At 44.2% G+C, this 15,083-nt stretch overlaps 1 protein-coding gene across 3 annotated transcripts in view; it reads right to left on the bottom strand.

Annotated features, from left to right (window-relative positions):
- Positions 1–12,995, bottom strand: part of FAM193A (family with sequence similarity 193 member A) — a 95,728-nt gene extending 82,733 nt beyond the window's left edge. For all 3 annotated transcript variants that reach the window (XM_019553128.1, XM_019553129.1, XM_019553130.1), the window contains exons 1-5: positions 12,906–12,995; positions 6,132–6,377; positions 3,737–3,903; positions 3,303–3,470; positions 866–1,100 (exon numbers count right to left, since the gene is read on the bottom strand). In XM_019553128.1, coding sequence (XP_019408673.1) covers positions 866–1,100; positions 3,303–3,470; positions 3,737–3,903; positions 6,132–6,221 — 660 coding nt within the window. In that variant the 5' untranslated portion in view covers positions 6,222–6,377; positions 12,906–12,995. The remainder of the gene's footprint in view (positions 1–865; positions 1,101–3,302; positions 3,471–3,736; positions 3,904–6,131; positions 6,378–12,905) is intronic.
- Positions 12,996–15,083: the final 2,088 nt, after the last annotated feature.

The following is a 15,083-nucleotide window of genomic DNA, read 5'->3' as shown; positions in this document are numbered from 1 at the left end:
CCACCTCTTCCCTTCCATTTTTCAGGCACATTCCATTAGAAAGCCAAGCATCACCTCCTCTATTTTATAAGCCTCTTCCCTACCGTTCCAGCACATTTATGATGAAAATCAAAAGCGACTTTGGCAAAACTTGCCTGGCAGCCTTCAGCATGCTCATAACACAAAAGGAAAAAAAATCAGGAGTACAGCTTAAAAAGGGGGGAGGGGAGGGAGGCAGATGTTAAAGACCTTCTCTATCCTTAGAGGACAGTGAAAAAAGCCTGTTGGATAAAAAGTGTTTCTACTACTGATTTTCTGTTTTCTTCTTCTAATTCTCTTTGCTGCTTGATCTCAGCCTGACAACATAATCTGAAGTGTGACAACATAATTGGTTGGTAGAAAAGGATTACACCAAATGGAATGACAATTTGGGGTGCAGTAGGTAACTGAGTAGATTAATTCTTATGCAAGAGATGTTTCTTTAAAAAAAAAAAAAAAACTTCCTTGCTATCAGAGGAGAGAAAAAAAAAATAAATTCAGAAATTCTGTTTCAGTAATATGTAGCCTGAAAGCTTTAATTCCTTTAAAGTATTTTATTCAAAACACAAATCACTGACACCAACTGAAGTTCTACCCCAGCTACACATGGAAGTATCTAAAATGAAAGAGACTATATAAATGTTCCATATTTACAGTGTTGTTTTAAATTGGACAGTCCCATTAGTATATGGAGTACTTAATTAATAGAGTCCAATGATTACATGTATATAGTATAGACATCCCTTTCCCCACATGGAGAGAGAAGTGATTTTGTTCATTTTTGAATTCTTAAAAACAGCAAGACTAAGTTTCCAAAGGAATTTACACACTTTTTTTGAAGTCTTACCAGAGTGACAAGAAAGGCGCTGATTGTGCATGATGCCTGACAGAGTGCACTGTATTCTTCAAGGAGGAGTGAGATGAACTGATGTGCCTGTGGTGGGCCTTGTATTGCTAATGTTGATGCAACTTTAGATCCCAGAGACAAATGTCTGAGCAAACGAACTTTCATTTCAAGTACATATTCTCTAGCTTGCTGTTCCAACCGTTGGTAAAGCTGATAAGGGTCTCTTTCACAAAGCCTGTAATTTTAGAATTTTGACCACAAAAAAATTAATTTTTAGTTTGCTACAAATATCAGACAGCCAACATCATCATTATGAGAAAGCAACAACAGCTTAGGGTTGAGGCCATATACAGATACTGCATTTGTAACAGTACAAATACTTTTCAGGTGCTAAAAAAGTTAATGAGACAGATGTGCATGTCCCCTGTAAGACTACAAAAACAGGGAAGTGAGCTCGCTGATGCTAAGTACCTTCATGGGAGACTCGGCAGTACTACAGCTGGGGAATGGCATCTGTGTGTGTCTGTAATACTACATTTTTGTAGCATTTCAAAGAGCTATAGAACTTGTAGCACTACAAACATCTGTCCATGGCCTGACAGTAGTAGTTCTCTGCTTCAAAACAGCTAACTTAAGCTATTTTAGGGCTAGATTCAGTTAAGAGACCTTGGTGCCTGGGACAAGACCTCAGCATTACCAAGGTGATGACATCCAAAACCTGAGGGGAAAAAGAAAAACCCAACTCAGCATCTACCTAGTTCTGGAACCTAAGTAACTTAAGCAAGAGCTCTGGATTGTGGAGATCAGGTACCTACATCTTTTATTGAATTGAGCCCCTAGTCCAGGGGCAGGCTATTTCACGAGAAGGCCTGCTTACTCAGTTCTGGCAAGCTGCCAAGGGCCACATGGGTAGCCCCACCCCTTAACAGGTGCCCTGCCCCTGGTCACTATCTTGGGACCAATGTCCCAGGGCTGGCATCAGTGGGGCCCAGAGTGGGGTGAAGGCTGGTAGGGAACTGTGGAGCCAGGCTGGGCTGCACCAGCAGGGAGAGGGGGGAGCTGGCCTGGCTGCACAGAGACCCTGCCGGCTGGGACCCTGTACTCTCATCACCCTGCTCTGGGCCCCGCCGGCACTGGCCCCAGGTCACTGGTATGGGCCTCGTAATCTCGCTGGCTCCCGTGCCCGCTCACTCCCAGTGCAGCCACTCACAGCCTATGCAGCGCTGTCCTGAACAGACATAGCAGCCCCACATGGGCTGTGAGCAGCTGCAGCACAGGGCACCAGCCACAGGGCGGGGGAGGGGCTGCTTTTCCCCAGGCTCAGCACCAGCTTGTAACCCGCCCCCACTGCCAGCCTGGGCCCCACACTGGCTCCAGGCTCACCTGTCAGGGCTGGGCTGTGGCAAGAGCAGCTGCAGCCTCACTCGCTTGCTGTGCTGGGCAGTGTTTGCTGCTCCTGCCCGCCCAGAGCTCACGCTGCAATGCGGCTGCCACCACCACCTCTGTGCTGCCCAGAGCGGGGTGCAGGCTGACAGGGTTTGTGGAGCCAGGCTGGGCAGCACAAGCAGGGAGAGGGGGACCTGGCTCAGCTCCATAGAGCCCCTACCAGCCCGGACCCTGTACTCCTGCTGCCATCCTCTAGGCCCTGCCAGCACTGGCCCTATGTCCTCCCCTGCCTCCCCCCACCCCCCTAACCTTACCTGAGTTTCCCACGTTGGCGCAGCCACAAAGAGCTACATGGTCCTAGGCCAGAAGCCCCTGCTGAGCCAGAGCCAGAGCCAGAGCCAGAGCCAGAGCCAGCCCTGCTCTTGCAGGAGCCCACCAGGGCTTCCGTGGGTCCTACTGCCCCTGGCTCCTGTCATCTTTGACAGGAACCAAGGACAGAAATACATATTAAATTTTCCACATTTTTAGGGGCCCCGCAGGCCAGACAGAATGGCCTGGTGGGCTGGACACAGCCTGCAGGCCATATTTTGCCCACCCCTGCCCTAGCCCGTGTGCTTCAATTCCTGCAAAACAAAGATATCAAATACTTCTCTACCCTTCTGCAATGCACTCTAATCCATGGTAGCAAGGGCAGTACAGGTGTTGAAGATAGGTGCCTCTACAAAGCAGCAGACTGATCTACTAAAAATCAACATGAGCCATAAGCCAAAGAATCCCTAGTCTGACTGTCTAGTGTGGCTCTTGGCAAATCACTAGCCACTTCTCTTGTATTTGCTTCCCTATTTTATACATTGGGACGACATTCAACTACTGTACCTATACCTCTTTCTGTGGAATATTTTGAATAGTTTGTGCTTGTAGAAATATTTAAAAGTTTATATTATTACTAGACAGAGAATTTCTTGTAGCTTCCTAACAGTTAGTTTTGTTTTTTTACACAACTGGAAGAACATATATAAATACATAATACATTTTAACAGGAATTGCATACCTATCCACCAGCTCCTTCATCCCCTCTTTATCTGGTACCAGAGATTGATCTTGGTCATCTGCCAAAGGAGTCCCAGCTTGGCGATATATACATCGGACCATGTATCTTACTTCTGACCAGTAATTTTGAAGCTGCTGAGATTCGCGTTCAGTCTCTGCTGAAATTTCTCTGCAACAACAACAACAACAACGTTAATATTGCAAACTGATACTTATGTAGTATTATTCTGAGGATGCACTTCAGTGAAATAAATGCCTACCATCTACATTAAATATAGAAACAAAGTAAAAAACAGTACTACTACAACACTGTTGATATTCTTAACAGAATACTTAAATAAGCAAACAAAATGCCAACAAATACAAAGTAAGAATTTGTAGCAGTCAGGTTTAATGACTGTACCATCACGTTATCTTTTAAGTTGTCAATCTCACCTGCGCTCATTACAGGCCTCGCAGTTACATGCTACGTCTGAAGGAGAGGAACTGTTGATATCTGCAGACGGTACTGTCTGTGCTCCAACCGTTACTCTCCCTCCTCCTACAGATTCCTGCTGTGATCCACCGTTTCCAAGAGGCATGTGCAAAAGGAAATCTTGACTCTAAAAAACAAAAAAACCCAAGTGTAATGCTTTTAGCTTACAAAACAATGTAAAGTTTACAGTAGCGAACAAATTGTAAGAGTCACATGAGCTTTCGCCTAAAGCTTATTTAACTTAGGGCTGACACCATACAGAGCAAAGAGTACCCCCTTCTGAAAGAGCTTATGGTCCAAATTAACTGCACAGAATAAATGCAAAGCAATCAAGAGATAGGAATAACAATTAGGATTTCACTTCTGGTAACCCTAAAATGTGTTGATTAATAACAGCATGAATGTTTTACAAAAAAGCAGAAGGTAAACAAACAAAATATATATACATACATACACACACATATATATATACACACACACACACACACACACACACACAAGTTAAATTTTTGCTTTGGAATTCAAAATGTAGCCTAGCAATATTTTGATGGACTGAATAGGACAGCTGGTTGTTCATGTTTTTTAAAATTTCAATAACCCACCCAAGCAAAATATATGAAGTCATCTTATTTACAATAATTAAGTCTATTACTTTATGGTAAGTACTGCTGGCAAGTTGCTGCATTCAGACGGTTGGCAGGTTTGTGACTACTAAGTTGCTGCATGAGTTATCTGTCACTCCAAGATGACACGCAACAGAATTAAGTTACGGGTTTTTTTGGTTTTTTTGTAATGTCCATTTTGGCTGAGAAATACATTTATTGCTTAGTTTTTAAGTGTCGTGAGCCAAGTTTAATACCTTAACTTTAAAATGTAATGGCTGCTAACTTGCAGTTCTTCTACATTTTTATTTCATTGGGCTTCCCTGTACCTTGACACAATTTGATTCTAGCTTCTTAGCGATTGTTCCACTAAATCTGGTTTTCCTTAAGTCTGACTTATTTTCTTTTAAATCTGAGCCTAGAAGAGTTTTCTAGGTCTTTTCCAAAACTGTAGTTTGGAGCCTATTATCTTCTGCAACTCTAAGATAAACCTAGAATTAAACGACCATCTCCAAAATGATAACCACTCCAAGAACAATTTGGCTCATGAGTCAACATTTCACATTACCAAGTTGCTTAATGCTGCTTATGTCCAAAGTAGGCAAAATATATTTAGATCTAGCTTACTCTCTCACAAGATGTACCTTTTGTCATTAAAAGAAATCGCATTCTCTTATAAGACTAGATTCATTTCTCTAAAGCTGACTGCACTTTGACTTTATACAGTGAAACCTAGGACAGAACCCATAAAAGCCAGAAACTGTCTCAAGATGGAAAATTTCTACAGTCCCAGCATGCCTGAAGCTTACCCTGTAAGAAGGAAACCTATCTAAGCCAGACCTTTTTCCTCAGTCCCATATGATTCAGTCTTAAGTAAGTTTCAGTATATATGATCTCCCAAAAATCTGCCTGTTGAAAGCATTACAGAAATCCATTCAGTCTGCTAAAATATGGGACATGTACACCTCAGTGAAGAAAGATCCTGCTCCACGCTACAGCAGTCTGTTTCTTAGAAGACTGCAATATACTTCTTATGGGTTATCTGGATCTTTTATTCATCTTATATCCTACAATATTTTTCTCAACAAATTATTCTGTGCACATAACTTACCACTTAAGAATGAGAATGTAATATAAAAGGATTGCTTTAAAAAACATGTTTTAAAATTTGTATACTGTGGAGATACAGGACGGTAACAGGTCTGTTGCCTACATACCATAAAGTGGCTGACAAGAGTTTCTTTAAGTGAACAGTTAAAAAATGAAGAGCAACAAAGCAGTGAAAAAAACAGGAACCTCAAAAGGATAATTGAATGAAAAAAAAAAAGTTATCACAACCACCTGATCTTCAAAGTAAAAAAAAACAACATAGATAAAATGGAGAAAACAAGATGATATAGAAAGATCAGATGAAAAGATAGAAGAGAATTAAAAAAAAACATGATATAACAAAGTTAATGAAAGGAGAGAAAAAAAGGACATATAGTGAAAAAGCAAACAAGTTAAAAAAAGGGCCAAAAGATTAAGTGGGGTAAGGTGGGGAAATAAAACCCCAAAAAGTAATTCTATCCTTCTAAACGATTAAATTTTGCAGGGCAACTTACCTATTCAGTTTAGTTTCTAGAACAAAAACAAACGAACAAAAACCAAAAACCACCCAAATGTACACTTTAATAGATTCAAATAAAAATCCAGTAGCATTCAACCATCCCACTATCTTTTCAGTATACTCATCTCATATTCTGCAACTTACCACAAGAGACTGCTCTAGTGTGGCATGTCTTTCCTCCTTCTCAACTGTTCGTCGACAGTCTGGACATACCCACAGTGGAAGATGTAGCATACTGTTTGATTTTGGAGATGTGGAAAGTGCTGTTTTGCTAGAAGTTTTAATCCCGCTCTCTGAAAGCGAACTATCTTTCCGTTCACTTCTACAAAGAAGACAGTGCTCTCCAGTTGTATATGGTGCTCTTTGCCCCAAGCCAAAAGTAAATGGAGTCTACAAACAGTCCAACAGATAAATAACTGGTTATTTACCACCTTAAACTCATTTTTCTTTTTTTACACTATGAAGTATTCAGTAGGAGCGGCAAATTCTGCAGTAATTTAGTGCATGGAGAGGTCCACTAATGTACATCCTGGATGATAATCTAACTATTATTATGACTGTATCAGACCTTCACTACCAAATAATGCAAACAAGAAGCCAATACACAATATTCAGAAGAAAAAAACAAACAACCCCCCCACTAATTTAGTTACTACTTACCAATTTAGTTACTATTATTCTTTAAAATAAAAGAAGTTTAAGCAAATACAACGGTCCCTTACACATTTTGCCCACCAGAGTGCCAGACACTCTTTTAGTACAGTAGAACTCAGATCTGAGCGGTGTACAACCTTAAGCTCACAGCAGGTTGCCAAATGATGGAGGAGTTGTTCAGCTGCGTGAAGAGGCTTTTACTTCAAAGAGTTCCACTGCTCTCCTCTGCCAGACATCAGCAGTAGGCCCAATGCAGATGATTAGAGAAGCCGCATCCCATGAAATACACTTGGGTCTCTCTTTATGCAAATTCATTTTGTGCAAATTCACTTATATGCGAGACATTATTTACATCAGAAATTTACTTAGAATAAGAAAAATTTGCTTTGTGCAAGGCTAGCAGAGTTTCAGCCTGCAGGAGGCTGGAAGGAAGCAGAATGGAGGCAGTGAGACAGGAGACCACATGCATGTACAGCACATGAACATGGCCCCAGGCAGCTTTGAGAGCAGCTCTGGCAGGTAAAGAGAGGGTAGGGAAGGGGGGGGAAGAGGGGGATTGAGGTCTCTGTAGTGGGGGAGCTGGGCATGGCTGGGCTGGGGCTGCTGCCCAGCCGGGCAGTGCGCACCTGCAAGGCCCCAGTGGGGAGCAGGACGGGGTCTCAGGTGGCTTGTCGGGGGAGAGGAGAACAGACCAGGCTGCAGAGGCTCTGGGACAGGGAAGCAGGTAACAGCAGGGTTACACAAAGAAACTGCTCATCTGGCACTGCATCATCCCCTGTGCCTGCCACTTCTTGGAGCACAGAGCTCACAGCTTCTCCACACAGCCCTGCTAATTCCAGCCATGCTGGGTTGTGCCCGCTGGGCTGCAGAGCCTGGGGGATGGAAGCAGGGTGGCAGGGAATGGCAGCTGCTCATGCTGCTTCCCTCCCCCAGGCCTCTGCAGCCCGGTGGGCACAACCCGGCATGGCTGGGATCAGTGGGGCTGAGCAGAGAAGCTGTGAGCTCCGTGCACAGGGGATGTGTTGCCAGGGCAGCACGGGATGAGCAGCAGCAGGTGGGGAGACACACCAGGATACAAGGGAAGAAAGAAGGCAGCAGGGAACTCTGTATGTATCTCTATTAATTACACTGTAATAATGGATTTGCTTTATGCAAGGGTTTTTTGGAATGCAACCCTCACAGTGACCCCAGTGTAAAAGCCACAGCAAACGCCCTGACAACTTCAGCAGCCCCATACAAACTGTTTGCTACTACTCTGTTAAACCCTTGGGTATCTTGCAAAGCCTCATCTTTGTTGAAGGAAAGAACCTAACTCTGCAGAGTACCTGGGTTCCTAGAAGTAGTCGGAGTCCCAAACACTTAAACTTAATTTACCAAGTGGGTTATGAATCAAAAAGCAAGTGAAAGGAGGGTTTCAAGCTGCTATGGAATAAAAGTCAGTTTGGCATCTTAAGGCAAAGGGATAAGAACCTCCAGGACAGTGGACATGTTGAGAGAAGCAGTTTTCTACAAAGAAAAATAAAAAGCCTCCCATTAGGGCTGTGCGAAGCTTCAGTCACCAATTTGATTCGGAGGAGATTCAGCGGCCAAAACTCGGGATCCAAATCAAATTGGGAGACCCATTAAAAAGGTCCGAATTTAATCCAAAGCTTGTTAATGGATTCGGAAAAAAGGTTTGGAGAGATTCAGATCATCCAGTGAGAGGCAGGCACAGCTGAGCAGCTGCAGCTTCTCCCATGGCGCCTCTGGCTGTGCCCCCCTCTCCCCAGGTTGGGGGAGCTGCATGAGAAGCCCACATGGCTGCCCTGCCCAGCCCCAGCCCCCCCCCAAAAAAAGCCCTGCACTCACTAGCAGCAGCAGCAGTGGGGATCAGGGCCTCTGAGGGCTTGTGGCAGAGCCCCACCCCCTGCAGCACAGGGCAGTGGGGGGCAGCAGGGATCATTCCCTCTCCTCGGTACCTGTGCAGCAGCTACCCCCTGGCTGCTTCAAACCCATACTGGGACCAAGACTGGACTGTACTATCCTGGGGTCCCAGTGTGCTGGGACATTTAAAAAAAAAAAATGCAGATTTAAGAAGGTTTCAGTACACTGGGAACCCAGGATCACAGACAGGCTCTCCAATCCCAAAGGCCCTGCCCATCAGGAGGTCCAAAACCCATGCATGCAACTGGGCTGCACACACTAGTTTTAGAGATCCTTGCATGCCAGGACACTAAGCTGCATGCACAGGTTTTAGACCTCCTGCTGCACAAGACCTTTAAAACTTGCACATACAGCCCAATGGAACTGCAGGCATGTCCTTTAGTTTGTTCCATGGGGAAAAACTGATTGGCTTCCCACTACATGGTTCAAGCCTGTGCAAGCGCTTGCAGCTCAATACTCAGGCTCCAGGCACAGCTCTGAATTTGCCACATGAAGAGAAGCCAACCTAGAAAACTGAATTCTTGCTCTGCAGCTCCCTAGGGCTCCTTGCAACCCAGCATTTTAAAATGCCTTGTCCTGGAGCCCCTCCCAAGGCCTGCAGGTTAAAGGTAGAAAAGGCTGTCAAGCACAGGGGTTGCCAGATTCCTGGCAACAGGGCACCCCTCAGTTCCCCCAGCAGAAAACATAGGATCCCACTCCCCTGGCAGTTTAATTTCAGGACTGGGGCTATCCTGATCCCAATGCTGCCCGCCCCCCCCAGTCCTGGTGCTGATTTGTGGGGGCACGCAACACACTTAACCTATGACACCACACAAGCCATCTACAAAAGTTAAAGCCAGTCAAGCACTGTTCCTAGGCTCTCCCCTCAGTTACTGGTTATACAGATGCTTGATGCATGGTTTTATAAAACCCTGTAGTGTAAATCTTGCATTCCCTTGGCCTGGCATGTCTCCTTATTAAAGATTTGTTTTTCCACAAGTACAGTTGTCTCTGCTGCTGCCATAAGGATCTGTTTAGAGCTACTTACAGACAAATAACTTTGGACATTAGCAGCAGGGATGCTTCCTACATGAAGGAAAAAAGGATGGAGATGTCAAAAGTTAGAAGCAGGAAATACATCCTGAATTTTACCCGTCACAAAAGGCAAGTACCAGGACAACTGGACGCCAGCCATCCTGCAAGGATTTATAGCATCAGTCTACATTTTTGCATTACAATACATGCAAAACAAAGTAGACAACAATAAAAAGTGACCACAAAAAACAGCAGGAACAATAATTTTGAAAGGCTAATGAACTAGGCCATCTTTGTAAAACCAAAATCTCCCACCTGGGTCTACAGTTATAGCACATTATTTAACTTCAATTGCAAGGGGAAAAAAACACCATGTCTATTTAAGATTAAGAAAATAGAAAGGAAGGCAATTTAGACACTAATGAAGCTTTTACACAAGTTTGAATTTTAACAAAATTGACCTTTGCCACCTTAAGGTCTTTGGCAAGCTAAGCTGAGCTGCAAGCTCCCTGCTACTTCTTCCACACCAAGCCAAACTACAGCATAAATTGAAGTTGTCACTGCATTATAAGTCTCCCATTTCAGTCCTCCATCTTTTTCAGAAACAGGAAGCTGTAGTTTCTCCTGCTTTATCCAATTCCAAAAAGTGGACAGCATAAGTATACTGATCTGAGAAAGTTTCATCAATAGCTGTTGTGCCCTTTGTGGATTATATTAATTCAAACACAGAATACCTACCCTATTTATGCTGTACTCTTTGTAACATTTTCTATGCAAAATATGTAGGCTTGGCAGAATTTGGTGAGGGGGTTGGTTGTTTGTTTTTAATTTCAAGGGATAATATCAAGGTTTATTTCTAAGCAGTTATTTTGATTTTTTTTTTTTTTTAAATAAATTCAAATTTTCAGGATTGCACAAAAATTAGGGACGTAGGGTGCAGACAATTTATTAATGATAGTATACTATTACTGATCATCGGCAATTGCAGTTGAGAATGATTGGTGTTCCCTGACTGCTTTATCTCTGAACCTGAAGATGGCTGACAAAGCTGATCCAGGATTGACAGGTTCTACTGCAACTCAGGCATGTGTTTCAGTGCAGGGCAGGTAACTCCAGATTCTTGGTTCAGTCCTCAGCATGCTGTTTCTGTCACTCCTGATTTTCTATCTCCTGTTGTCATACAGTTTCAAAGTATTGAGATCCTTGAGGCAGACTCTTCCTCCATTTGGGGTGGTCCTAGGCAACAGTTTCCCCATGAGCTGATGTCCATGTTGCATTTTTTTCCAAGTTGGCCTTGAGGATGTCCTTGAAGTGCTTTCTCTGCCCTTTTGAGCATATGTCTCAACTGAGCCGGGAGAATAGAACTTGCTTTGGGAATCTGGAACTGGACGTCCAGATAATGACGTGGTTGGCCAAAAGTTGATGTTGGATGATCATCGCCTTGATGCTCGTGATGTTTGCTTGCTTGCAAGAGGGTGGTAATGTTGGCGTGTGTCCATCTTCTCACTGGATTTGAAGGATCTTCCACAGGCAGCATCAATGGTACCTCTGCAGCTACTTGAAGCGTTTCCTGTGTGTTGTCTATGTCTCAGCTCTGTACAATAAGGTAGGGATCACAACTGCTTGATAAACCATGAGCTTGGTTTCGGATCTCACATCACAGTCTTTGAACACCCATTTCCTCCGGAGTCCAAAGACTGCAAACTGTGGATATTATTATTATTAGAGCATAGTTTAACTGCCTGCTGTAACAAATCTAACTACTGTAAGACTGCTGCCAGTTGAGTGCAGAGCTGCCCTCAGTCCTGGCTCCACTTGCCTGCAGCTCTCTGATCCACTGGGTCACTTCCTCTTCATTTGTTCCTATTCCACGAGGGTTTCTTGGAGTTGCAGTCCAAACTAGTCAGCAAGCTTCTGTAGGACTGCTTCCCCTGTTTTTACACACTGCATCAGCCATCATATTTTTCTTACACCCCGTTTATATAAATTTTGATTAAATAGTGAATTTTTTTTCCCCCCACACTTGCAGACCGGTGAAAAAAAAAAATCAATATTTATCAGCATTTACCAATAAAATGTGAATCCTGGCAAGCCTAAAAGATATGTATGTACATTTGGGGGGGAGGGGGAAAAATGAATGCAAGATTTTGTACTCTACTAGTAGAAGTTTAAAAAAAACTGCAGTAGTTCTTAGTGAAGAAGGACATCCTGGAATAACTGGAAAAATATGCTAATAAGTTCTATCAGAGATACTTAATACTCCATTTGATCCAAGAAAAACTTTTCCTAACAGTCTTTGAAGCAAGAGTTAAAAAAATGCTTAAAATAATTGTGTAAAGTTTCTTCTTCCCTGTATCCACCTCAAAGATTATTATTAAATTAACATGCATTTCAAAATCTAATTTATTTCTTACCATTCATTCTAGGAGTGCACTGATATATCAGTTATCAGCTACCGGCTTTTTTGGTCATCGTAGCCGATAATTGTGGCTGTGCCCAGAGCACCCTGGCAAGTGTAGTCCCACACCTCACTACTGGCCTAAGCCAGTGGCATGCTACAGGTCCAGTGAGCAATGGGAGAGGGAAGGGGCGCCAGGAAGCAGTCACTGGGGCCCCGTGCTCAGCAACAATGGGACCATTACTAGCTCCTGCTGCTGCTGCCACTAAGGCAATGCTGCAAGCGCAGCAGGGGCCAGAGCACCAGAGCTGCTGCAGAGATGATGGGCTGCGTGCAGACAGGGTAAAGCGTTCTGTGAGGGAAATGCCACTCTGTCAGGCACTGGGTGCCTTTGCAAAAGCAGCTTCTCAGTAGTTTAAAATGCCTTGCATTATTACTAAATAAATCGGTTATTGGATTGGCATTGGCTGATATGGTTGGTTAATCATCAGCTATCTGGATTGGCCATGAAAATCTTTAATCAGTGCACCCTTAATTTAGTTAGTTATTTTTCCACCTTAACCTGCATGGTAAAACAGGACTGTTTCATATGCACATTAGTATATTATTATTTGGGTTGCAAGCTCTCTGGGGAAAACTCCTATTGTATTTCTATTAGCATTTCTAATACAGCAGTACTTGACTCAGCATCATTTAAGTTAGCAGAAAGTTTACCATCAATTCCACTAAGCCCAAGGCCAACTCTTAAAGCCTACGTTTTCAGCTTAAATATTATTATATTTTCCTTTCCATGTTCTAGTAACCACAGACATAAGAACTGCCATTTACTGGGTCAGACCCTAGGTCCATCCTGCCCAGTATACTATGTCACACAGTAACAGAGAGTGGTTGTTAAAAGGGAGACTGAACAGGGTATGACCCATACATACCTGAGACACACCTGTGAATTCTGAACCAACAGGACTGTCTGTAAACTGGGTACCATTTAATGAAACCTAGAAAATATTAAGAATTAATTGGTTAGTTTAGCTCAGTTGCTTTAATTTTATATGGCATCTTAGAAGAGCAATTACAGTGGCAGGCAATCATTTCAGGTGGAGGGTTGCTTAACAAGTTTTGGCAAGCTGTCGAGGGCCGCATGGGTAGTCCCACCCCTTAACAGCTATCATGCCCCATTGTCACCATCTTGGGACCAGAAGTCTCACCCCTAAACCCTGACATTTGCCATTGGAAGTCCCTCCCCTTGCCCTGCAGAAATATTCCTTTTTGGAAGTGGGAGTTGCCATCTTAGAAATCATAAAAAAAAAACCCATACACTAAAAGTCAAACACCTAGTGGATGTGTGGAGGGGCATACAGTATGTTGGGGAGTTGTGCACATGCAAGGGGTTGTGTGAGCAGGGGGTTGGGGACACCCCCTGCATTCCCCACATGGCACAGCAGCATCAGGTGAAGGCGATCAGGTCACAGGCGCCCAGCGGGGCATGGCTCTGGCCAGCGCTGCACATCGCAGCAAGAAGCAGAGCCTCCACCGGGCACTTTGAATCCCCAGTGCTCCCTACCACACATGCACAGCCCCTGCACTTGCCAGGCACAGGAGGGAAGCCCCACGCACTGCAGCTGGCTGCCTTAACCACCAGGGCTGTGCGGCACGGGAGGGAAGCCCCAGGCACCTTCCCCTGAGGGGTGGGGAAGGCAGCTGGCTCCAGTGCCTTAGGCTTCTCTTCGGTTCTGTGCAGCCCCACTGGGGAAGGGAGCCAGCTCCAGTACATGGGGCTTCTTTCCCGTGCTGCGCAAGTGTGGGGGCTGTGCGAGGGGCAGGGAGCACTGGTGATACAGACTGTCTGGTAGAGGCTGCTCTCCTCACTGTGATGTGCAGCGCTGGCCAGAACTACGCCCTACCTGCTGCTGCTGCCACCACCACACTGGCCAAGGCTGCATACCATGGGAGGAGCGTCAGGGGGGTCCCCACACCCACATACTGCTCATCTGAGCTCTACAATACTGCCATCCACCTACGCCTGAGCTCTGCACTGCTGCCAGCCCCAACCCCACGCTCCTGCCCAGCTGCAGCCCGGCTTCACTGCTTCCCTACCTGCTGCCTAGAGACAGCTGGAGACTGGGGAAGTCGAGCAGGTCCCTGGGGGATGCTGCAGCAGCAGCAGCTGGTGTCACTCCATGCAGAAGCTGCATGCTGGCCAGGCCTTTCAGCTCACAAGGATGGGAGGCAAGGCAGTAGGGTATCTTTAGGGCTATGCATACATGTGGGCACCTCGCTCCCACCCACATAGGCAGAAGAGAAGGATGGGGCACAATTTGTTGGTGGGTGTGGCGGGCTGGATATGACCCATGGGCAACATTTTGCCTGCCTCTGATCTATAACAATTTCATTATAAAACTGGGTTTAAAGGACTTATAGTTTTACACTAATTATTTTCTCAATGCAACTGTTCATAAGTAGACAAGAAATACACCTCTTTTCTATAGTCAAACTCTACAAACAAAAGGATGATCTGAACGTTTCAAAATCCTATAGCATAACCTGGAATTGCATGATCTATTAAGAACGCAATATAACAAAAAGTCAAACCTTTTAGCTGACTCAATTTACAACAATCTCATGTTTTGGAGGCGTAGGCTCTAATATTGCTTAGCAAAACATTTCATGTTAATGAATGAAATATTCTTCCCCTGAGAAAACGCTGAAGCTAATATTTTAAGGCAAAAAAGGATTACTTGGTATGTCCTCCAATATAATCATGGCAATCAAACCCCACTCTGCATCAACCCAATACATAGTTGAGCTGGAAACAGCCTGTCTTCATGAAAGACTAGATTTTCCACGCATCCCATGCCACATCCCTAAATACACTAAAAAGGTAAACTAAACACTGCAGGAATTCATGTACAGCACTACACACTCAGGGATATCAAAACAAAAGCAAAGCTAGGACAATTATGAATCAAGAAAGAAAATGTGACCTCGTTATGAAGTTATTTAAGAAGAGAAATTTAAATTTCAGAAGAAAGTGAGGAAAATCAGATGCATTATTTTTTATTTCCTTTTCCATCCCTCTAGGCACTACCAAAAAACATGGTGAATTTCAG

The sequence above is a fragment of the Crocodylus porosus genome, unplaced genomic scaffold, assembly GCF_001723895.1.
Source record: "Crocodylus porosus isolate Cpor-Errol unplaced genomic scaffold, CroPor_comp1, whole genome shotgun sequence".
NCBI lineage: Eukaryota > Metazoa > Chordata > Crocodylia > Crocodylidae > Crocodylus > Crocodylus porosus.
The sequence above is the reverse complement of the archived record's forward strand: the minus strand, read 5'-3'. Positions and strand labels throughout refer to the sequence as shown.